Here is a 24,765-nt window from a genome sequence, read left to right as displayed (position 1 = left end):
CCTCCCTACACAGAGGTGACTTGGAGGGCAGCCATCTCTGGGCATGAGGCCACTTTTTTCTCAGACCTCAGATTTTCTGGATCCCATGACTCCCCAGATGCGTTGGGCACCTGGCAACAAGGGTGATTACGGTCTATACCCAGAGCTGTGTGCTTAGCAAATGAGCTGAGACATCTCTGCTACTGGGCCAGAGGTGACTGCAGCCCTCGGCCCAGGGAGCAGGAGAGAGAGCAAGGCAGGTACCTGAGGCCTTTTCTGTCCTTTTCCTCCTCCTCTGTACTTTTCCTTCCCGGCAGCTTGACCTCGCTGATCTATGGGGAGCAGAGTGAGAAGACGTCTCCATCGGATATTTCCCTGGAGATGGAGCATAAGGACAAGGTGAGCGCTGGGGCCGGGAGGAGGAGGGAGCGGAGGGAGGGGAGCTGGCTGGGGGCAGGCAGCCCTGCTGTGTGCAGGCTTCCCAGTCAGCCAGACCCAACCACGTGACGTGGACAAATTCCTCAGCCTTAGCAAGCCTCAGTTTTCCCATCGGAAATATGGAACTATTAACCATACTTATCTCCTAGGTGCCAAGCAAGTGTTAGCTAATTCTAATATTTTAAAGGGATTTTAAAAAACGAATTTGTCTACTCTTCCCAAATCTCCAACCCTTCTCTCAGCCCCAATCCTGCCCCGAGCTCCCACTGAGCCAAGGACTCACCTTCCTCTTCACGCTGAAGGTTCAACACATCAGGCAGGGACTCCCTCAACCTCCTGCCACCCAATCTCCCCTATGAAGCCCAGGCTTCTCCTTCCTTCTCTTTGCTGTCAAATGCCAGTCCTCCACCTGAGCTTGTTCTCGTTCATTCAGCCAGTTACTATGGAGCACCTGCTGTGTGCCAGCCCCTGGTCTGGGGACGGGGCACTGGGGAATGAATAAAACAATTGAAGTCCTGCCTCATGGCACTTTCGCCCTGGGTGAGAGACACCCAGACAGACGCCTGTAGGACAATGGTAAGAGTGTGAAGGAAAAAATGGGGGAGGAAGCACTCAACAGCAATGGAACAGAGCTGAGGTATTACAGACAGGGGACAGGGATGGTCCTGGGCGTAAGAGGACAGGTGAGCGGGGACCTGAATGCAGAGAGGGAAGGAGCCAGGAGAACTTCCTTTCCCAACCCACCCCCCCACACACACACACACCTGCCTGTGTACCGCTGCCTTGTCACGGCTAATCTGAGAGTGGAGCTTTGTGCTTGTCGTCTTTATTGTCTCACGTCCCACTCACTCAACCCCCTCAGATGTGGCTTCCACCCCCAGCATTCCGTACATGGTATCTCTCCGGACAGCTCCCAAAGTCATCAGGGGTCCCATGCCGTGAAACCCAATGGACTTTCCTCAGTTCTCATCTCATCTGATCTCTCAGAAACAGCCGACCCTTCCTGAACAGTGGCTTCTATTGACATCATGCTCTCTGGGTGTTCCCCCTACCTCCCGGTCCGGCCCTCCCCGGTCGCCTTCACGGGCTCCTCCACACCTGGGATTCCCCACAGCTGATCGCAGACCCTCCCACTCTCACTGTCCATTACCTCTTTCCCCGGCAATGTCATCCACACACGACTTCAATTGCCACCTCGACACTGGTCCCTCCTAAGTTTCTATCTCCAGCTAAACCTCCCTCTGGGCTCCAGCCCCATTTGTTCAATGGCCTGCCAAACATCTCCACGTGGATATTGGAAAGGCATTTCAGATTTCTTATGTCCAAAACTTGCCACGATCTCCCTCCATTTCCACCTGTTCCTACATCGCTGCTCTCAGACTCTTCCCACCATCCACCAGATGTACCTCCTTTGCTCTTGCCCAGGCGCCTGGGTATGGCCAGTTCATGGCCCAGTTTTGTTGCTTTTTCTTTCTCAGTTTTGTTTCTCTCCACCTCTCCCACCAACCCCCAGGCCAGGCCTCCATCAGCCTCTTGCTTGGAAGACTGCAGTAGCCTCTAAGTGATCTCTCTAAGTCCACACTTGCCCCCTACCCCAGAGTGATCTGCAAGAACAGAGATACCCAGTCCCCTGTGTAAACCTTCAATGGCTTCCTAATGCTCTTGGAATAAATTGCAGATGCCTTGGTCTTGTGGTTTGGCCCTTTGCCCACCTGTCAGTCTATCTCTGTCCTCTGAACTCCTCCACCCCTGGCCCGTAGGCCATCTTTTAGATCCTCAAAAGTGCTACTTCCTTCCCTCCTCGAGGCCTTTCTTCTGCCCTTCCCTCTCACCCTTCCCCACTGGCCCCTCTCTGAACTAACACACGCACCCTTTGTTCAGATTCAGCTCAAGCACCACTTCCCTAGCACAGGGAGGGGGACTTAGAAGGTGGGCCCCATGTGGAAGGGACCAGGGAACTTCCTTCTGTTTCTGGTTTGCCTGCCCCCATTGCTTCCTTTGGGGAACTACCCCTTCCCCAATCCTTGTGGCTCCAAGGGCCCATCCGCCAAGTGGGACTGCCTTGTTCACTGACATGCTTGTGAGGGCTAATCCAGGACTGCCGCCTTCTGCAAGGTTTTGTTAAACCCTCTGGGATCCCAGAAGGAAGCATGCACCAGGGTGACTTAACCGGTTACCAGATCTGGCAGCTTTTAGAGTCGGGGGCCCCAGCCCATCCTCATGCACACTCTTCCTAATCTGCCTCCCTCTCAGGCTCCCCCCAGCCTTCCCAAGGCAGAGGCCACCTTTCCCCATCACCCAGAAACTCCAGACAGCAAGACCCCGAGAGAGAGGCATAATCCACAGATATAAGGAACAAAACAAAACAAAACCAAAAATCCTCAAACTAGTGTTACAAAAAGGTAACGTGTGGCTTGAGTGTGGGGAAATCCAAGAGAAGCAGCTGCTTCAGGGACAGCCTGATCCACGAAGTCCAGTGTTGCCACCATGAGTCTCTCTCTGGTCCTCTCTCTTCTGAGCTGGCTTTTTTTCTCAGACAAGATCCTACATGTGGTATCAAAGATGGCACCAAGCCACTCCATGCTTCATGGTGTTTACCAAGGTGAAGGAACTCAGAGGCAGAGAGACCCTCTCTCCAGACGCCCATATCAATCCGCCTTAAGAGAATTTTGATTGGCCCTGCTTAGGTCATGCTCCGGTTGGTCACCTGACCAGGCGGCAGATGCCTATTTGATGGACAGCCCACTGGGCCACATGCGTGTGGGAGGGGCATTTTCCCAGAAGGAAGCAATGAGGGACAGACAGAAAGCAACTGATGTCCACCCTGGAAAGAGTCCCCTCTCTCCCTCCAGCCCAAGCCCCTATATCCTGGAACAGGATGCCAAATGACAAGAATGTCAACTCATATCTGGGGAGACATCTCCCTCAGCAGTCACCACTGATTCCAGATCGAGCCACTTCCTTCCAGGACCCAGGCTCTTTCTTGATGACTTTTGCCTGGGCAGGAGGCCCCACAATGGACACTGCCTCAGACCCAAGGGCTGCCTGGGTTCCCAGAGGTCGGTGGGGCAGGCCGAGGCCTGGATTTTCTCACACTTTCTCTCCTTGTTTCCCCAGGGCTTCTATTCCTGGTTCTTCAACACCATCACCATGAAGTAAGTGCTTTAGCTTTCTGAACTTGTAACAGCAGCATTTCCTTATTTAGGGGTGGGGGGTGGGGTGGCATCTCCTGGCCTGAATGACTGGGCCTAGGCTTCAGTTCTGTACCCCCACTGACTGCCTCACCCCGGCTTGGAGACGGCGCCTCCTGGGGTTACAGTTGGTGACATAGGAACTGAACATAGCCCCTGGCCCATTTTTGCTCTGCCATAGCCCTCAGGAAAGGACCACTTTCATATACTTGTAAAAATACTTTTATGAACTCCATACCAGGAAAAAGAAATCCTTCTTGCATGCTATTTGCTTAATTCTTGTGATCCTTATTCATTATGTTTGTCAAAATGGAGAAAACAACAACCCTGAACAGAACGGCAGTTTTCCTGTGTCAGCCTCAGCGCCCGATTACAAGGGATAGCCCCTCTTACCTCCTGGATCTCTTCAATGCCAGACCCCATTTGGCAAGGAGATACCCCTAAGTCACCTGTTTTGTCCTGATTCCCCGAGACCAGCCAAATGCTTCAGCCAGACAGACACGTACGAGACCTCTGTGCCCACTATGTATGTATACACATGTGCACACAAACACAGCTGTACCTGCACCTCAGAGCCCTGCATGTTCCTGGGCTCTCCCTGAATGTCCCCCATCCGTCCTGCTCTGCTTGTCCTTCAAACCCCTCCTCCAGAGCCCTCTCCTGCGCGTCTTAGGGTGCAGTCTCCTTGCCCCTCAGAGGCCATCTGCACCAGGGGGCCTGGCTGGCCCTGCTCATTTGCTTCTTTGCAAAGACTCCTAGGACTTCCTTCTCGTGTGCCTCCATGCCCTCCACTCAAGGGCTTTGCTGGGAGCATTCACACATTGTCCCAAGACCCCACCCCACCCACACCACCAGGAAAGCTCTCTTGCCTGAGACTTGCCGAAGGGCCTGGGACCCTGTAGGGGCATGGGGCACCCTGCCTGGGCCTTGGGAGCCCAAAACTGGGCTTAGGACTAGGGGCCCCAACCGCACTGATGGGGGACTCCCCAGGGCCTGGCCTGCAGTCTGCTTTCATCATTCATCAGAGTCCCCAGGAAGTGAAAGGCCAGCTTGTGTGGCTCGGGAAATTGAGCCCCATGTCAGGGGAGTGGAGGGGGAGACTTTTATTTTTTCGCACATTTTCTAGTTTTGCTTTGCCAATTTTTAAATCATAAATACATAAATACATTTCACAGAAATACATTTCATTAAGAGAGACATAGAAGTCCACCTCCAGTCTCTCACAAACCCCCTCCACAGAGGCAATCCCTGTCAACAGTTTCAAGAGAGCTTTATTTTCTTTTCAACAAGCATTTACTATTTTTGCATTTAAAAAATAACCAATAATGCATAGGAACATTTGGAGCTTCTTACCCAAGGAGGCTGGACGGACTGGCTCTAGGTTCCTGGGTTTAGCAAATTCATGGATGATGGACAGGGCACGATGGCAAAATAGCCAGCCCTTTGCATGGGAAAGAGGGAGGGAAAACTGGGTGGATAGGCAGGCAGAGCTGACCACATCGTCAGGTCTGGGAGAAAAGGAACCCGAGGATAGTTTGAGGCTGACTATTTTCGCTGTGGTCTGCTGACATGTCAGCGGACATAGGACCTGGGAGAAAGTGTGTGTTGGGAGGGAGTAGCATACATGCAAAACATAAAACTTCATGTGGTAGGTGTCCCTGCAGTGTGCATGGGGTATGAAATAAAAGATGCAGGTCAGTGCGTTGGTGCAAATCTGTGTGTGCTGCTGTTCATGTGTGTGTCACTGGACCTGCAGGTCAATGGGCAGTCTGTGCGCACAGCTGTGTGTGTGTTTGGGTGAGAATCCTCTTCCCCGCACCCCCACCCCACCCAAAGTCCCCTCCATCGGGAGCGCATTATTCGGGAAGGGAGGACAGTTGGCTGTGGCACTGTGTCTCCTGCACCCTTTGAGAGCACTGTCTAGAACGCTTAACACATTTACTGGGCAGGGATGAGGAAGACAGAGTCCCAGTGCACCGACGCCAGTCTAATGGGAGAAGCAAAAGTTAACAAGACTCACGACGTGTAATTCATAATGGGGAAGTTGTAATTGCTGTGCAAAGGACATTTGGGAGAGCGAGAAATTAATACCAACTAAGGGGTTCAAGAAAAGCACAGTTTTGAGCTAGGCCTTAAAGGATGGGTAGAATTTTCTCTGCTGTGATGTGGAGGGTCCATCAGAAATACAAGACTGTATGAGCAAAGATTTGAGGAAGAGATGGGCAGAGAGTGTCCAGAAATGGACCCTGGTGTGGCAAGGGAGGAGTTCAAAGATTGGGCTGGAAGGACCAGCTGGGGTCTTGACTGCCACACTGAGAATCTTAGGCTCTGATCTAGAGGCAGTAGAGAGGCCAATTACTATTTTTGAGCAGGAAACTCAGGATTTGTCTATTTATGGGAAGGAGTGTGGGAGGGAGGATGAATGGCAGTTGAGAAAGTCCAAAGGCAAGTTGAGTAGCTAAGGGGGCTTTCCAAACAGTGTCTTGACAGAAATAGTGCATCTGAGATGAGGCGAGGTCCAAGAGAAGCTCCCATCACGTGGAGGGAGCAGAGGACTGGATGGGACGAAGAACACACGAGATGGGAGGTGGTGACCAGAAAAACAAGGTGGGGGGAGACACAGGGGAGTGGGAGGCCGTGGGGTTGCAGTCAGTGGGTTGTGGTTTCCACCTGGTTAAGAAAGAGGGAAAAATCGAGGTCTGGCTTCTGGGGAGAATAGTAATACTATTAGTTGGAAGATGATGAAATATGATGATATATGATGAGTTGGAAAAATGATGAGAAATGGCCCAGGCAAGCATGTGAGATGACCAGCAAGCTATTGAAAAAAACAGGATTAAAGCTTAGGAGAAAGTTTGGAGCTAGAGATTTAGACTTGTGAGATGGGTACACAGAGGTTGTAGTTGAAATCATGCGAGCAGATGGGTCACCCAAGGGGACTAGATCAAAAAAAGCCCAAGAGGGACTGTAGTTGAGGCAGGAGGAAGAGGTGGCAATCTCCAGGATATGCGCTCATTGAAGCCAGGCAAGCACCTGGAGGCTCCATGGACGGTATGACCAGCCCCCTTCAATGCTGGGAGGTTGAGTGGAATGAGAGCTGCAAAGAGACCATTGACTTTGAGTACCTGGGTCTCCACTGAGAGAGCAGCTCCAGGCTAAGGAGATGGCCGACACGTAGAGGCAGAGAAGGAAGGTCACCTTTTTCAAGAAGTGTGTGGGAGGACAGAAGTAAAGATATTGGATGGAACTTGAGGGGCAACAGGTCAGGGAATGGAGGCTTAAAGATTTTCTTGTTTTATTTGCGAGTAACAAACAAACACTTGAACCTGGCTGTAGTTTAAGGGGAAGAAGTGTGGGTGGGTGTAGAGAGAGGTGGATGCTAATTTAAAGATGCGAGAGAAGGACAAAGGAAAGAAGTAGAGGAGGGAAAAGGATTAAAGCAGAGAATTGATTGTGAGTAGAAGAAAGGGTGATGGCTGGAACATCATGGTGGTGGCACTTTAAAGAGTGGTGGAAAGAGGAAAGAATTGAGTCGAGGAATATGGACAGACTCAAAAATATAGGCTTCCCCTGGAACTGTAAGACAGGCTGCTGAGCATAACCTGGGCTTCCGGTGGAGATAGAGCAAGCGGTCCAGTGGGGGAAGCAGGAGTTGCCAGCCTAGGAAGGAAATTCTTGTGTTCTTGGTCCCAACAGTCCTCTGCTCCTTCCACATGATGGGAGGTTCTCTTGGACCTCACCTCATCTCAGGTGCACTATTTCTGTCAAGTGACCAGATCGTGGCACCCCAAGTCTGCAGCAAGATGCTCCCCTGTTCTGCCTCTTCAGCATGGAGCCGTCTTACCAGTTCTCATTCACTCCATTCTCAGGATTTAGTTCTCAAGTCTAGGGCAGGAAGTATTTACACTGTTTGCAGTTTAAAAATCGAGAGCTCTGAATAATTCCCTAAAGGGGATATTGAAAACCTTGAAGACATGCTCTTTGTAGTATTGTTTAAAATAAATCTGAATCCTGGACTGTATGCTAGAAGTTGCATACAACCTACAAGCCTGACCAGAGGGCAAGGGTGAATAAACTATTACACACCCACCAATGGAGGGAGAAGGCCAGCATGGGGCTTGGCTTGAACCAGTGCTCCACAAACGGGGGTCACTGTCACCATTATTACTGTGCAGCCTTGAACACATTTGGACAAAATATAAAATAGTCTAAAAAGGCTTAAAATGAAATCCTAAGCAAAAGACCAATATGTCTAATGCTGTTTATACTACAGTCATTGTGTTAAATCAGCACAAGAAACTAAAGGAAATTAACCAAAATTCTTAATACTCGTTATTGTCTTTGGTTGGTTAAGATTGTAGGTGCATGATTTTCTTCTTTTTCGTATTTTCCAAAGTTTTTATAATAAGCATGTGTTACTTTTAAATTTTTTATTGAAGTATAACACACCCAGAAAAGTGCACAAAAAATAAATGTCCAGCTCAGTTGTCACAGAGCAAAGTCAACCGCCGTCCTGCGCAAGAATTAGGACGTAACGTTCCAGAAGCCCCTCCTGCGCCTTCCAATCCCCTACTACCTCCCCTTCTCCAGAGGCAACCAGTAGCCTGACTTCTAACTCTGGAGTTCAATATTGCCCATTTTAGAACTTTGTACATGAAATCATATGGCACGTATTGTTTGTTCCTGGCGTCTTTCACTCAACCGTGTATTTGTGAAGTTCAGCTATAGTCATTTATTTTTATCTCTGTGTAGTATTTCATTTTATATCTACATAATTGTTATCTATTTATGACAGATAGATCACTACGTATATATCATATATATATATACATATATATATATATATATATACACATACATACATACACCAGGGATGCCAAAAAAATGTATACAAGTGGACACTTTGGTCAATGTTGCTCAAGTAGTAGTTCACCGTAATCAGAAGTGTCTGGACGCTGATGGTCACCACTCTGAGCACCTCTTGTCATTGCAGAAGTCAGACGTGACTTGCATTCGTCTTTTGTTATCGGTACATATCGAGTATTACAACTTTAATACAGTTTTCCTTTCTTACAATGTGTACACATTTTTTTGGCACCCTCTGTATAGCTCACAATTCTTATGTCCATTCCACCTTTGATGACATTAAGTTGTTTTCAGTTTGGGACCAGTACAAATAATGTACCTGTGAGATTCTTATGCATGTCTCTTGATGCATATATCCATGCATTTCTGTTAGATGTAAACCTAGGAGTGGAATTGCTAGGTCAGAGGGTGGGCTTCTATTCGATTTCCATAGATGATAACAACTGTTATTCAAAGTGGCTGTGCCAAAGAATGTACCCGTTGACGTGGGAGAGTTCCCAGCACCGCATTCCCTTGCCAACACTTGGTATTGTCCGACTTTCCAACTTTGGCCAATCGGGCAGTGTAAGGTGATATTTCACTATGGTGTTAAGTATTACTTTTTAATTTAAATAATTAAAAGAAATAACTTTTTAACAGTAGGATGCACCTTGCTATCACTTAGCGGTTCTTCCGTTTTCTGCACCATAGCAAGCACTGAAAATGTTTGAAGAAGCAGGAAAAGACCAAATGAATGTTTGATTTCTAGAAGTGCTTCTGGATTCCTAAGTGTGTATCTATAACATAGCTTCTATCTTTGATAGGCCCAGGAAATTCAGCAAAATACATTTCAGGCATAATAGAGGCTTGGAGAGAAAGGATGCTGTATCTAAAAACAAACAAACAAACAAAAAAACAAAAAACAACAAAACAAAAACCAACCAACAAAAAAAACCTTGGGGTTAGGATGGTAATGTTGTCTCCCCTTCTTCTACCTACACCCCCTCCAGACTTAAGCTGTGACCACGCTGGCTCCTGAGGCCTGTCCTTGTCTGTGTGTCTCTTCTAGGAACGAGGATCTGATCAGCAAGTGTGGCAACGATGCCCGCGTCTATATCACGTTCCAGTATCATCTCATTGTCTTCGTGCTCATTCTCTGCATTCCCTCCTTGGGCATCATTCTGCCCATCAACTACACTGGGACCGTGCTGGGTAGGCAGAGCTTAGCGGGCCCTGGACCTGGGCCACGAGACCTGATAGGCAGGCTGGTAGACAGGACACAGCTTGGGTCTTGGATGTCTAGAAATCTACATTTTAATTCTGCTTCCCAAAATTAGTTACGTGACCTCAGGCAACCCGTGCTTTAGGTCTCTCTCTGGAGACTGGAGATGATACCTCCTTCATCACCAGTTTGGCCCCGAGCCTGGCACCTAGCAGATAGGGAGTAGGGATTCAGTGTGGAACTGTGTATTTATCCATGACTCCACACCACACTTGGCCTGGTGTTTCTGGAGGCCCTTTTATGACATGTGACCCACTGCAAAGATTTCTGAAGCTGATTTCTCCCTGTACCCACTCTGATGGACACAGACCCTAGGGCAACATTTGTCTTGTAAGACAGCTAGCTACCCACACTTGTTATAACAGGGTAAGTCCCTTTGACAAAATAACATCATGGGTGAGGGCTTGGGCTCCAAAGACAGAAAAATCTTGGTTCCCAACTTTTACCCACATCTACTTCTCAGAAAATGCCTTTGCCCAATATAGCAAGTTATTTAATCTTATATTCGGTCAATCAATTCCCGCACGCCTCAGTTTTCCCGATTGTCACGGGGATTGAGAGATAATGCATGCTGGCACAGTGCCTGATGTAATAGGTACTCAGTTAATAAGAGCCGGTATTTCACTAAAAAAATAGGAAAATGGCTAGAGCTGTATGAAGGCTGTACAGCTACGTGGTGGGCAACAGCACCTGAAACGCCCAGGTGGCAGCCAGCTTTACCCTGATTGCTCAGGTTTCTACTTGTTTCGTCTCTGCCAGAGGCAGACCTCAGTTAACTCAATGTAGCACACAGTATTCGTGCCACCAAATGCCACCACCAGAGCACAACCAACTTCTGACCCTGTCTTTCCAGACCCTCATCCCAAGCTAGTGAGCTGGCAATGACAACAGAATGCAGGATTTCTAGACACGTTTCCCAACACCTGGAGATGTCTAAACTGACCAACTAATACACTTGGCCAGAAGGATTTATTCTGAGGAAGGAAACGTCACATTTTCTGGAGTTTCAGGGTTTTGTGATTGTTGTCAGTGGTAATAGCATTGCTAATTTCATCGTTCCCCTCATGACGGGGGCGGAGGGTTCCTTTAGCAAGCACTGACCAAGACTCGGTCTTGCTTCACGGCTGAGGAGCCCCAGTCAGCAGACCCGGGGAGAAGAAGAGGCTTCTGCTATTTTTGTTGGAAGCTGGGGACAAGCTCTGGGGAAGTAGAAGGAAGAGCAGGTCACAGGCAAGCATCGCCAGACCCCAGGCTCCCGTTCGAGAACCTTGAATGCTGGCCCCCCACAGCAGTCAAGGAACCAGGCTTGCAGTGAGCGGCTTTCTTCTCTTTCAGACCGGAGCAGTCACTTTGGTCGAACCACCATTGTCAATGTCTCCACAGAGTAGGTACCTGATCCTCTTACCTCCCCTTCTACTGGCTGAGGGTGTTGGGGGGCAGAGAAAGTCCAGCGTGTGGGGCTGTACTGTGGGCACCGCTTTGCTGTTAAAAAAGGCCTGGTTTCCTTGGGAACCCGTGTGCTAAGTGGGACGCCAGAAGTCGTATTCTCTTGGTGGGCCAGGACTCGGTGCCTCAGAGTGTCCTGAAATGGGTGTCTTGGTGCAGTGTCTCTATAATGGATGGAACTACCCAAACCACACACTCCTGAAGATTTGGGAAGATGGTCCTATTTGCTCAGTATGTCCAGTTTCTAACAGGCAAAGACCTTATAGCAAGTAGAGGTTTAGGGTATTGCTTCCTGCCCACAATATGGGTCCGGCCAACCCTCATATAATTGAGGGAAGCATAAACCTGATTCCCTCAGTGGAGGGATGGAGGGGCCACATGACCCCACCTCTGCCATTAGTAGGCCCTGAGTCTAGGACAGTGCATCCATCCCTGAGCTTCACTCCTAGTCTGCGGTGGGGGGGAAGGGCTGTTGGACATGATCTCTAAGCCCCCTCCAGCCCTCATGGTCCAGGAACCATGGATTTTACCATCAGCCAACCCAACAGGTGGTCAAATCAATTTGTACTGAGCTAGATGAAGCCTTGCTGGTCATGTTGAGAAAACAGACCCACTAGGTGCCTTGGCCAGGCTTGACCAACTTCCTGACAAAGCAGAAGCAGCAGTTCCCACAGGTGTGAGTGGGGGTTCACACACACATGCCCCACCCCACTCTGTCCCTGCACCCTGCAATCCATCAAACCCCCAAATCAGCAGAATGGGGCTGCAGCCTCCTCTCACCTCCCATGTCAGCCAGCTCCTCCCAGGGTGCTGCAAATACCAGAACAGAGTTAGCAGTTTCTCCCAGGCCTCCACTGGTGTAAGGTGCCTACACCTTCCCAACAAGAAGTGAATTTTAACAAGGCAGCAAAGAGCCATCAAGATTCATAAATCCATACTGGCACCATACTGGAATGTTCCTTAGAGACCACATAACCTTGCCGCCTCTGAGGAACTGAAGATCGAGGCGTCCTGCTAGATGGGGACTGTTAGGTGAAATGTCAGGCACCGGCACAAGTGGTGAGGAGATATTTTGAAGCAAGGCAGCCTTTCTGTCCTCAGACCACACCAAATAAGGTAGGCCCTATTTCTGAACAGCCATCCTGGCCCAGGTGCCTTGGGACAGTATCACATGAAGCCAAAGCCCTAGTGCCACCATGTGTTTTACCCCAGGGGAGGTGTAGCGAATCCACTGGGTCCACCTTCCTCCAAACCCTTCCTCCCACTCGTGTAGGACCCCAGAGTCCCTCATCACAGAGGTCGGGCAGCCCTTCCACTTGGCCCACTGGGCAGCTGTGGGGGTCTGAACTGCAGCCACTGACAGTACAACACAGCAGTGGGGAGTCTCTGGGCTCACCCCCCAGCGCTGCCACTGCTAGGAGTGACCTCTAGCAGATCGCCTCATTTCCTTAGGGATAAATGGAAGATAGTACCTATCTAGTGAGCGTCTAGTGAGAAAATGTATGTTAAGTAGCTAGTCCCACCCTGGGTCTGGCATAGAGTGGCACGCAGTAAATGTTAGCCTTAATTAGCGGGACACCCCCGTCTCACCACTGCCGTCCCTTCCAAGAGTCTGGAAGCACGCACTAGAGGGTGGTCTGAGGGAGAGGGGGTCCCGGGGGAGACTATGGGGGTGGGAGAGGGGGTCTCACCCTCCCGTGTCTTGCTCCTAATAGGAGTAAGGTCCTGTGGCTGTATGGCTTCTTCTCCTTCCTCTACTTCATCACCAACCTCATCTTCATGACTCATCAGTACTTAGCATTTGTGCCCAAGAAGAGCTCCAAGGTGAGTAAGTGAAAAGAGCTACCAGAGCGGCTCCCTCCCAGCTAGAGCCCCACCCCCACTAAGCCTCCCACTGGCAGCCTCAGAGGCTTCCCGCTGAGCACATTCTGCACACCTGTGGGGACCAGTCTCCCCTGAGCAGAGAAGCTCCCTCCCCATAGCCCTGTGGTTCATCACCTGGCACCCCTGCACAGCCATCCCGGGTGTCAGACTACGGAGTCACTTCCAAACTGGTTGGTAAACAGCTGCTCCCAGGTGCCTCCTACCCCTGCACTCCTGCTGCCCTGTCCCCTCTCCAAGGACCCTTGGACCTCCCCACCATCTGAAAACTCAAGGGTTAAGAAACCTCTGGACCAGCAGGGTCCCACATCCTAAGTGGTCAGTGTCCTCCGCCGAACCACTGGGTAAACATTTTCATCGCCTTGCTTGATGTCATGCAGGGACTCAGCTCCCGCTCCCTGCACAAGAACGCAGGACATGGTGAGGCCAAAACGGAACAACAACGGAGCCATAGATAGGGGAGTTACGCCACTATATTCTCGCTGGCGGCTGGGTTGGAAATATAGGAAGCAGGCGCCACACGATCCACAATCCGCCGTCCACTTCTCTGCCAACCAACCCAACCCCACTTACTAACTGCAATCCATGCTTGCTAGCTCAGCCACGGCAGTTATATTAGTGGCCAGTGGCTAACTGGTTACAGCTGACGGCCAACTCGTCACAGCTGATGGCCATCTACTACCCACGCCAGCACCTTTCCACGTGAGGCCAAGAGCCTGGAAACTGCTCTCTGGGACTCTGTCTCCACACTTGCTCATTCTAGCTATACCCAAGCTCCTTGACCTTTTAGAATCTTTCTTAGGTCAGAGACCCCAGGTCCTGCCCCCACGTCTCCCCACTATCTAGGTTTGGATTACCCCCACCCCATCTCCCAAGCAGACCCTGAGACAAGGGTTTGAGTAGCATTTGTTTATTTGGGAGGTGATCCCAGGAAGGACCGCTGGTGGGGGTGGTACAGTGGAACTGGAAGAGCAGCCTGTGCTAAAAGACAGCGGAAGGGCAGCTCGCCCCTGCGGAAGCCGGTGCTTAATCCCACGGGAAGCTTTGAGCATTGCGGTAGAGTTCCCCAGCCTAATGGGGAGCCGGGGGGCATTTTCCCATCACCTCACTGCCCATCACTCTGAGAGATGCAGTAGGGGGCTTTAACTCTTCTCCACTCCTTGCTCTGCACGTGGGCTGGACATGCTCCCCAGGCCAGGAAAGCGGCTCAGGCAGCGCCCCGGGGTTTGAAGCACACAGGTGCCTTTGGGTGTGGAGACAGCAGCCCGGGGGCGTGGGCAGGCATCACAAGGAAAGAAGCCTGCGAGCTGTCCAGCTCTGGTGGGGAAGGGAAACAGTGAAGAGGAACAGCCCTGGGTCCTGTCCTCAGCCTTTCACAGGCTCAGTGGAATGAGATAGCTCCTTTGAGGCCATCCCTCCAAATGAGTGATTGACTTTACCCTACCCCAGAACCCAAATCCACACACCCCTGAAAGCTTCCCCTGAATGCTTCAGCCCGTTGGGCGTGGCAAGTAGAAGTCCTGCTCCGGAAGCTTCCGAGCCACCCAAAGACCCCGCCATCCAGGAGTTTGTGTGACCACAGTCTTCCTTCTCCATTCGCCCTCCCCCCAGGTCACAAGGACACTGATGATTACCTACGTCCCCACAGACATCCAAGACCCAGAAGTCATCATTAAGCATTTTCAGTAAGTGGGCTGGGTGGGCTGAGCGTGCACTGCGTCCTCCTGCTAACCCTGCCTGGGTGCTCACGTGGGTGGTGAGTCGGCTCAGGAGGCTGGGGTGAGAGATACCCCAGGGGGTGGCTCACCCTGGACTGCGCTGAGGGTGAGCCTTTCAGAGTGAGGGAGCCCTGGGGCCAGAGCAGACCTTCTGAAGTCAGGGATTCCGTGCATGGTGTGGCCGTTGGGGGTGGGAGAGCTAATTTTCCTTTCCCCGTTGCTCCAACTACAAGCCCAGGAGGTCCTGGACCACAGTCATCTAAAGCAGGTCATCTTGAGATGTCTTTTGTGACCCAAGTTTCCAGCCCCAGCAGCTCATTATCTCTCTAGAGGAACAGTTTCCAGCTCTGCCCCTGGGCCCTGTGCTGGGTCATCTGGGAAGGGTGTGGCCAATCTCAGATGACCAGGGATCAACCCTGAAGTTTGGCTTTAGGAGCAAGAGCTGGGTTCTCTACCCAAGAACCAGGACCCACAGGCGGCTAAGCCACCCAGCCCTGTGGGCTGAGGCTCTGGGCACGGGGTAGGGTGGCACATTCCCAACCGCACAGCTGGTTCAGCATCCATGTTTGTGGCTGCAGTGAGGCCTATCCAGGGTGTGCAGTGACCAGAGTCCACTTCTGCTATGACGTCAGGAACCTGATTGATTTGGACGATCAGAGGTGAGGCTGCAGCAGGGCCTTTCTGGGTCTAGGGTGGGGGTAGGAGGGGAGGATGTGGCCCTGCTGGCCCCCCCCCCACTACGAGATCCCTCCCCGCCCCTCCCCCGTTACTCCCTTGCGGACAGGCGCCATGCCATGCGGGGCCGGCTCTACTACACAGCCAAGGCTAAGAAGTACGGAAAGGTGATGATCAAAACCCACCCCTGTTCCCGCCTGTGCTTCTGCAAGTGCTGGACCTGCTTCAAAGAGGTAAGTGGCAAAGGCATCCTGGGACACAGCAGAGGAGGAGCTGGGGCACTGGGTCTCCAGGCTCTGTCCAGGGCTCGGGCAGTGTCCCTCCCCCGCACCCTTAGGCCCCAGGACCCATTCAGCCTGCTCCAATGCTTAGCGCCTTCTTTCCTTCCTTCCCGCCCATCCTGCCTCCTTGTTGAGAATGTAGAGGAGCTGAAGCCTTTCTGGGCCACCTCCAGAGTGATCCAGGGAGGCTTTCTCTGGCCCACCTCTGCTCTTGGATGGGAGGATCCGAGAGAATATAGTAGGTTGCTACAGCCTGCCAGGGCTCAGGCTTTCACAGAGATAGGACAGGAACATGTGAAGGCAGTGGGCTCCATCTTGTCACCTACCCACTGTGGCTAGAAGGCAGCCTCAAGACTCAAATACCTGCCTCAAGGCAGCCCCAAATTCTAGCCAGTCCAGAAAAAGAATCATCCCCCATTCCTGAAAATGCTGCAAACCCATTTTCCTGCTCTTCTGGAGTCTACTCTAAGTCCTAAAGCATCCCCTTACCCCCAGCTATGCCTCACTTTCCGCAGATCTAAGAGCAGGGAGCTAACTTCAGAGTCTTAGCCTCTTCCTCTTCTAGAGTTGGGATCCTGAAGCTCTTTGCCAAGCTTCAAAGGGAGCTGGGGATGGAAATGAGGCCTCAGGCCCACCACCGCCTGGGCTACTGAGCGGAGAGAGGGCTCATGGACAGGCAAGCGTTTCCTGGAGCTCTGGCCTCTCCAGCTCTGAGGGCCATATCTCACCCCAGGTGGATGCAGAGCAATATTATAGTGAGCTGGAGGAGCAGCTGACTGATGAGTTCAATGCCGAGTTCAACCGTGTTCAGCTGAAACGTCTGGACCTGATCTTTGTCACCTTCCAGGATGCCAGGATGACGAAGCGGTGAGTGTCAGGGCTAGCAGCTTGCTGTGCCGAGCCCAGCCTCAAGATTAGGCCTCTGCTTCTCTGAAACCATCCTCCTGTACCCTCATTTCAGCCAAGGGAAGGAGGAGAGCACCTCCCTCCAGTTTGCTATATCCTGACCTCCCCTCAACCCCCTCCATGCTCCTCACAGGCAGCTGCCGTCTTGCTTTCCAGAGCATGGCCACATCCATTTTCCCCCAGCTGCCAGGCTCGGCTTGTCTCCAGAGACGCCCAGGCCCTGGGCTCCTCATTCCCATATGTCCTTGCTTCAGCACAGAAGTGGTCAGGATAACCTTTGAACTCTTGGTTCCTCTTCTGAGACAAGAATGATATCCATTTTCTCCCTCGTTGCACATCACCGCTCTGCTCACCAGTGACAGAGTCAGAATAGAGAAGCTCAGCGTGCTGTTTCTCCTCTTGTGCCGTAGGCCTCCCCTTTTTCATAGTCTTACAGCCTCCTCTGTCCTCTGCCCCAGCCTCTGGCAGCCCCACTGTGGATCAGATCCACTCTGGAATCTTCTAGAAGTATCCTTAGGTCCTTAGCACTGGGTCAAGTAGATGAGAGCCCCAGAATGAGTCTCTTGATGATTGTGGGGGCCCACCTCTCCCTGGGGAAGCCTGATCATGCACGACACTTCGTGCTTGTCCATTGCCACCCTGCAAAGGAGCAGTGGGACAGCCTAGAATTTAGTCACAAATAATTGTGTGCAATTTTGTAAGTCACTTACCCTCTCAAATTTCATATTTTTCAAATTTGGTTACATGTATCTTCCCTGTCCACCTCCCAGAGGGTTAAGAAAGATATATGTTCTGTTTGGTGTGTGTGCTATGGAAGACAATACAGCTGCATAAGGCAATCCTGTTTATTTTCTGAGATACTGTCACTCAGTAGAGAGGAGCTGGGGTTTAATTACAGCAGAAGTGTGAAAGACGGAGCTCCAAAACCAGCACCTGCCCCTCTTTGCTTCTGTCTGCAGGCACCTCAATTTAGTAATCTGTGCAACTGGGAGTGTATTAACTGCCAACTAGCACAGTGTCGGGTACCCGGAAAGAACTTAGTATTTGGTACTGATATTAAGATGAGGCTGAAATTAGTACCTCCCCGTCAACCTCAGAGAAAGAGCACGTTTTTGTACTGTCACTGCTGTTAAGAGGCCCAGATATTAACTGAGACCCGTGTGGTCCCCTCCCTTCCTGGACAGTCCCTCCTTCTAGTGCCGCTTTCCTCCAGCAACTAAGCCTTAGGAGCTGCCACCTCTAAGGTCCTGGGAGACCTATCTGAGGCTTCAAGGATCCCCAGGAAGTGATGAGCGCTTACCTGTGGGACCCTGGCATGAGATCCCTGCAAACCCGTCAGCCTCACCCCAGACTTCTGTCTCCTTCCCCCATCTCCGCAGCATCATGGACGATTACAAGTACATCCACTGTGGTGTGTCCCCCCAACAGTCCTCAGTGACCACAGTTGTCAAATCCTACCGCTGGAGGGTCGCCTTTGCCCCACACCCCAAAGACATTATTTGGTAAGCCCCCTCTGTGCATCCCCTCTCCTTTGAGCTCCTCTGAGACTGAAGAAGGCAACAGGATGTGGAAAGGAATCAAGGCCTCTTCTCCCACTTTGTTGCCCACTTACAGTCCCCACGGCGCTGGGCCATGTCCTCTTCTGAGCACCACAGCCTCTGCGTACTCCCCAGCCCACCCCACCACAAGTATGGAAGGCACCAACCCTTGGGGAAAACGTTTCTCCTGCAGAAAGAACTCAGATCTAGTTTTTGGCTCACCCATGGGATACATTCAGAGCATTTACACATGGTGTGATTGAGGGCAAGGTCCAGGGCCAGCTGCATGCAGGTCTGGGCCCATGGGGCTGCATTAGACCAGGGCAGCCCGAGTCCACAGCTGGCATGCAGGAATCAGCACGTGGGCTCTGTCTAAGGACCCACCCGGGGTCCTAAGTGCGTCTCCTTCCTCCATCCCTCCCCAGGAAGCACCTGTCCGTCCGCCGCTTCCATTGGTGGGCCCGCTTTATCGCAATCAACACCTTCCTCTTCTTCCTGTTCTTCTTCCTCACCACACCTGCCATCATCATCAACACCATCGACATGTACAACGTCACCCGCCCCCTCGAGAAGCTGCAGGTGCTGCCTCTGCTCAGGCCAGGCGTGGGGCCCCAGGGAGGGGAAGGAAGCACTCAGACGAGGATGGCATGAGGGGCCCGTGGGGACACAACTCCAGAGCCCGTGCACCGCCAACATGGTGGAGATGGCAGCAGTGTAAATGGTGGGGTGGAGTTTCCTTTGTTTTAAAAGGGATGAATGCAGGTCTCTGCCCATCTTAGGGACTGGGACTGGAGAGCAGAGGGAGAGTGGGGCAGCTGCAGGCAGGTTCTGGGGTGAGTTTTGGGGCTTGGGTGGTCCAATCAAATGTGGGTTCAGACGGATTCTTTAAATCAGACCCCCCCAGACCCTCTAGTGGTGGTACAAAAGGTACAGCAGAGCGTGTGGCAAGTGTGACAGCTCTGTCCTCCCCATGTTCTCTGGAGCTGGGGTTCTTGGTTTCAGGGTATAGGGTTGAGGGTGGGGAAGAGTGAGGTAAGTTCCAACACAGCCTTCTGAGAGCGGTAGGACCCCAGATTTGTCTCCACATCCCTCACTTCCAGACACACGCACTCCGCAGTGGGAGCGCGGGACCACGCAGGAGCCATTCCTGAGTCAGAGCATGCTTCGAACTGACAGGAGGTTTCAGAGGAACTGAACTGGCCCGGTCCAAGTTCTATGGCCTCAGGCTATTACCTGGGCCTAGAGGGCCTCTTTCTATATTATCCCTCTCTCTCTTCTATCAGCATGCACGTGTACACATGCTTCTACATACACACGCACGCACGCACACATGCACACAGCAGGCGCGCACACACACGCACACATACATACACCTGCTGCTTACTTTTGTTCTCCTTTGTCATCTTCCCAATAAGCTCCAGGTAGGAGCGCCATAGCAATCCCTGGGGATTCTTTTCTCCTATCCTTCCCCCTTTTTACCGCTTCTCACAAAACATCACATTAAAGGTAGTATCATCTCCCGGAGGTATGAGACATGAATGCCCGCAGCTGGCTCTGGCCTTAGGGTGAAGTCACTAGGGGTAGCCCAAGGCTCCCCCCTCCATGACCTCAGCATAGAAGATCTAAGCCTGTTGAGGATGCCACTTGACCCTGGGGCTGCCAGCTTCTGCCTGTGCCCAGCCAGGCAGACCCCTGGTCAGGAAGGCGGGTAAGAAAGAGCAGGCCTCCTGTGCAGACTCGGGGAAACCAGGCCTGCTCTGGGACTGAGCTGGAGGAGAAGAGGCCAGGTGTGTGGGAGAAGGCAGGGGTGGCCTCGAAGGGGAAGGGGCCTTACCGCATTGATTCTCTGCCCTCCTCTGCTCCGCCCCTACAGAGCCCGATAGTGACCCAGTTCTTCCCCTCCCTGATGCTCTGGGCCTTTACGGTGTCACTGCCTCTCATTGTCTACCTGTCTGCCTTCCTCGAAGCCCACTGGACCAGGTGAGCCAAGGCCTCCTTTCCTAGGCCAGCTCTTCTCCCCAGCTCTTCCCTGCCTGCCGCCTCCACCAGCCTGCTGCTCAGATCCTCCCATCTGGCCTAGGGAATGGAAATTAATACCAAAAACCATCCCAAAAGAGGGGACCGGGTTGTCTCTGGGCCTCTGGCTTCAGGGATGCTGAGACAGGGCCACCATATAAGGGATACGGGGCCCAAAGCAGGCCTCTTTGGGCTGCTCACTCATCAGCCAGTTATGCACTGAGCGGATGGAACTGCAGGCAGAGATGCAGACAGAGGGCACAGGACGAGAGGGAGAAAGCAGGGCTTACGTGGAGGTTGTGGGGAAGGCTGCTATGGCTGTAGCGAGGAGCCCATGAACTCAGCCTGACTGTAGACCCATGGAACTCACACAATGCCCACATTTTAAATAATCAGGAGCTATTTCCGATTTGTTAGCCCTAATAATTGTATGGGGGCTAATTGGATAGAAAGTATTTATTATACTTTCAAAGCAGATGGACCTGCTTTGGCCTGAAGACTTTGTGGGTCTCAAAAGTTGTTTCCTGCACCAAAAGTTCCTACCATCCTACCAAGCAGTAAACCAAGAGGTTTGTCCTAACAAATCCTTACTGGTCTTTCCTCTGGCCAAAGCAGGACTTATGTTGATTATTGAACTCCAAAGGGATTCTGAGTATCACTGGTAATGTCCTTTCAGCAGATACCGAGTGTATGGTACCTGTCCCTCCCTTTCCTGTGCCCAGGGCAGACATCACTAGTTAATCGTGCTCCTCTTTCCTGCTGCCTCTAGTCACGGCCTGCCTCATAGGGCTCCACGGGGATGGCGTTGGGATGCATTCTTAAACCAATGTTCTAGGCCAGGGAGCTGTCTCTCTCCTTCTCTTCATTCTGGAGTTAGACCTTTGGTTCATATCACGTCTCGCTCACTGAATAAATCGCTCTGTGTGTTTCCTTTTAGATCAAGCCAGAATCTTATCATAGTGTACAAGTGCTACATCTTTCTGGTGTTCATGGTGGTCATTCTGCCCTCTATGGGACTGACCAGGTACCTCCCCTCTAATTATCCCTCCTCTCTCAGCCAGGCTCACCCTAGAGGTGGAACCTCCTCTGTAGGCTGACCTGTGATTGCTGCAAATCCATTCCTTAAATGACAATCCAGCGCCTGTCCTGAGCCTAACATGTCCTGGGTATCATGTGAACTCTCAGGTGTCAGCCATGACCTCTGCCCTCAAAGAGCTTGTCACTGAACTGGGAGACAAGCCATCCCTGCCAGCTCACTGGCAGCCCAAGTTGGGGAAAACGCAGCCAAAGTGCAGTAGAAACTCAGACGAGGGGAAGCACATTGTGGGAGAAATGGCTTGGCGAAACTTTGCTAAAGGAAGTGGCCTTGAGCTGAAAAGCCAAAGGGCTAGGGGCAGGGGTGTCCCAGCATTAAGAAGGAAGAGAGGCAGTGTGGGTGGACTGGCCATATTAGGATGCAAGAGTCTTTGGGGCTTGGGCAAGGGTGGATGGAAGGAGTGGGGGCAGTCCAAGAAGAATTGAACCAGGCCTAGCTCATAGATTGATTAACGAAAAGGCTGGCCTTGTGCTTGCTTCTAGCTTGGATGTCTTTTTCCGCTGGCTCTTTGACATCTACTATCTGGAGCAGGCATCCATCAAGTTTGAGTGAGTACTCGAGGGCGTGTTTCAGGTGGACTCCCAGTGTGCCCTGGGGCTGCTGTGGGTTCACACCCAGTGGATACATATGTCCTTTACTTGCTCACACAAATAGAGATGAATGCATGCAAACCCTCTCATTAGGCAGCCTCTTAACCCTTCCTGTGGCAGAGACCCCTTTGACAATCTGGTAAAGCCCAGGGGCCCTTTCCCTGAAGTTTTTGAAATAATTACAGATTTACAGGAAATTGTCTCCCAACAGTGTCCTGTGTACCCTTCATCCAGTTTCCCCCAATGATAACATCTTGCAGAACTACAATACAATATCATAACCAGGAAACTGACATGGAAACAATCTACAGAGTGTATTCAGATTTCACCAGTTTCATTCAGATTTCACATATACTCTGAGTTAATGCCTTCAAATGCACAAAATACCTGGATTACAAAGAATACCAATTATACTGAAATATAGTTATCAAATATTTTAAAAATAGAATTTGTAACACAATCTTTATAACACATTTAATAACAGGACAAAGCGTTTTACATACAGGCAAGTTAAAGTTACATTTTATTGTTTTAGAGGCATCAATGTGAAAGCTGACGTTATTTAGCTGAAAAAAGAATATTATATCGGGTTAGGGAAGATCTTTTAACCAGGCAACACGTAGGTCGTATTGGACCTCCAGCCAATTTCATTTTTTTTTTAGGGTTATAAATGTTAAAAATACTCATTTTCAACGATCTGATATTGCAAATGACACACAAGTTTCCATAGCTTGCTCTATGGAGTGAGGACCAGAATTCTCCAAGTTTTCTATCGTTTCTGCAAACTATAATTGTAATAAGTTGTTGTTTTTTTCGAAAATGAATGAGTTCATTTTTGGCTATTCAATATCTTAAATACAGTTTATAGATGAGAAAGAAAAGTATTATGAGTCCCTGACTCAACTCTGATGCCATCAAGAAAGAATAGCTTTTGAAGGAGTTCTGAACTATGTCCAGGGCTCTCAGATTACTCTTTTCAAGGAAGTTGACAGAATGCTGTAGATGCCTGAGCCACCAGTGTGAGAACAGGCAGCGTGGCCATTAGGCGGCTGAATGACTCCTCCTTGAAGTTGGGCAGCTCCATCTAATACTCGTCTGCAGAGAGGAAATTTTCAACCCTGTGTAGCTGAGCAGCATGTCTGATAACTAGCATCATTTTGAAGTTGTGATGAGCACAGATGATATCGTAAGATGTCAGCACTGACTGCAATGTGAATGAAAATACCTGATTTCAGTGGGTGACAGACCCACCACCATGGCGGACATTGCGGTGGTTTTTTGCCCACATTCTTAATTGAGGGAAATGCTAAATTGCAGATAGAGGGTAGTGGAAATCAAGATGTAATTTTTTTCCCCATTCAAGGTCACAGACGCCCCCGCCCCCCCCTCAGCCCAATTCTACTCATGGACTCTCCAGGGTCTGGGGGTCCAGCTCAGACAGCCTGCTTTAGATCAAGCTAGCACACGCACCTCCTAACATGTCCACACCGTATGGGGATGATCCCCATCCTTGCTCTGAAGGGCGATTGTTAACTTAAATTGAGCTGGGAGCACAGATTATGAAACATATTCTCACCATCTCTCCCTCCACCCCAACCCCCACCCCCACTCCCTCCGCTCTTTTCCTCACTCTCTCTCCCCCCTCCTCCCAACACCTTTGCCCTTTCCTTTCCTCCTTGGCTTCTGCTGCTGTCTTCCACTCTCCGCCGTGCCCAGGTGTGTGTTCCTGCCAGACAATGGCGCCTTCTTCGTCAACTACGTGATCACAGCAGCGTTGCTTGGCACGGGCATGGAACTGCTGCGCCTGGGGTCCCTTTTCCTGTACAGCACGCGCCTCTTTTTCTCCAGGTCGGAGCCAGAGAGAGTCCACATCAGAAAGGTGAGGGCCAGGCCCTTCTCTAAGCACAGCCCTTAGTTTCCCTTGGGAGAGTGTCAGGCAAGGGGACCTGCAGGAAGCACCAGTGTGGGAGGCATGGTGAGGTGAGGTGGGTGCTTCTTACATTCCGGGTGGGAAGATAGGCTGCTACCAGGCCTGAGCTGCCGACCAGTTCCCAGAGGACAGATGAGGAGCCACAGAAGTAGCCAAGCCGAGGGGAGCTGGCCACCTTAGGGTGACTCCTGCCTTCTGCCCCAGGACCAGGCCATAGACTTCCAGTATGGGCGAGAGTACGCATGGATGTTGAACGTCTTCAGTGTGGTGGTGGCGTACAGTATCACCTGCCCTGTCATTGTCCCTTTTGGTGAGTTATCCCTAAGGCACAGCCAGGGCGTCACACCCTCAGACGGGGAGGAGTTGAGCCCCATAACATCAGACCACCTCCTCGAGCAGGAGGAGAGCTGGGGTAGCCTGTCAGCAGGCCGGGAGGTGTCGGGGCCAGGTCAGGGGGCTGAGGCTGCATGGCTGTTGACACAGGATGTTTGTTGACTGAATGCATGAGCGAATGACTCTTCACCAAACTGACAGAATAGGTTCTGGGGGCTCAAGGGAAAACGATGGTCCCAAAGGTCGGCACCGCAGGGCTCCCGCAGCCTGTCCCCGGCCCTGGCTGCTCCAATCTGACAGGCCCTGACTCTGGCTTTCCAGTCCTTTGGGGGACTCGGGACAGCATAAGCCCCAGCTGGGGAGTCGCCACTGAGTGTGCCTCCCTCTTTGGGCCCCCAGGACTGCTGTACCTGTGCATGAAGCACATCACAGACCGCTATAACATGTACTACTCCTACGCCCCGACCAAGCTCAACGGGCAGATCCACATGGCCGCCGTCAAGCAGGCCATCTTCGCGCCGCTGCTGGGTCTGTTCTGGATGCTCTTCTTCTCCATCCTACGGTTAGGTAGGCCCCGGCTTGCCGGCCACCCCCCCTCTGCCTGCCCCCCTGCTCCATCA

General features: G+C 51.4%; 1 protein-coding gene across 8 annotated transcripts in view; it reads left to right on the top strand.

The window, feature by feature from the left end:
• TMEM63C (transmembrane protein 63C) overlaps positions 1–24,765 on the top strand; it is a 112,230-nt gene that overhangs the window by 79,220 nt on the left and 8,245 nt on the right. For 7 of the 8 annotated variants that reach the window (XM_033107837.1, XM_033107835.1, XM_033107834.1 and 4 more), the window contains 17 exons: positions 297–378; positions 3,535–3,572; positions 9,523–9,665; positions 11,071–11,119; positions 12,897–13,005; positions 14,674–14,747; positions 15,359–15,439; positions 15,565–15,688; positions 16,470–16,603; positions 18,022–18,144; positions 18,606–18,759; positions 20,054–20,160; positions 21,134–21,220; positions 21,775–21,840; positions 23,599–23,761; positions 24,017–24,122; positions 24,545–24,712. In XM_033107837.1, coding sequence (XP_032963728.1) covers positions 297–378; positions 3,535–3,572; positions 9,523–9,665; positions 11,071–11,119; positions 12,897–13,005; positions 14,674–14,747; positions 15,359–15,439; positions 15,565–15,688; positions 16,470–16,603; positions 18,022–18,144; positions 18,606–18,759; positions 20,054–20,160; positions 21,134–21,220; positions 21,775–21,840; positions 23,599–23,761; positions 24,017–24,122; positions 24,545–24,712 — 1,808 coding nt within the window. Of the gene's footprint in view, positions 1–296; positions 379–3,534; positions 3,573–9,522; positions 9,666–11,070; positions 11,124–12,896; positions 13,006–14,673; positions 14,748–15,358; positions 15,440–15,564; positions 15,689–16,469; positions 16,604–18,021; positions 18,145–18,605; positions 18,760–20,053; positions 20,161–21,133; positions 21,221–21,774; positions 21,841–23,598; positions 23,762–24,016; positions 24,123–24,544; positions 24,713–24,765 lie in introns of those variants that run through there. The other variant, XM_033107838.1, reaches the window with a different exon arrangement.

This window comes from Rhinolophus ferrumequinum, chromosome 6 (assembly GCF_004115265.2).
Source record: "Rhinolophus ferrumequinum isolate MPI-CBG mRhiFer1 chromosome 6, mRhiFer1_v1.p, whole genome shotgun sequence".
Classification (NCBI taxonomy): domain Eukaryota; kingdom Metazoa; phylum Chordata; class Mammalia; order Chiroptera; family Rhinolophidae; genus Rhinolophus; species Rhinolophus ferrumequinum.
The sequence above is the reverse complement of the archived record's forward strand: the minus strand, read 5'-3'. Positions and strand labels throughout refer to the sequence as shown.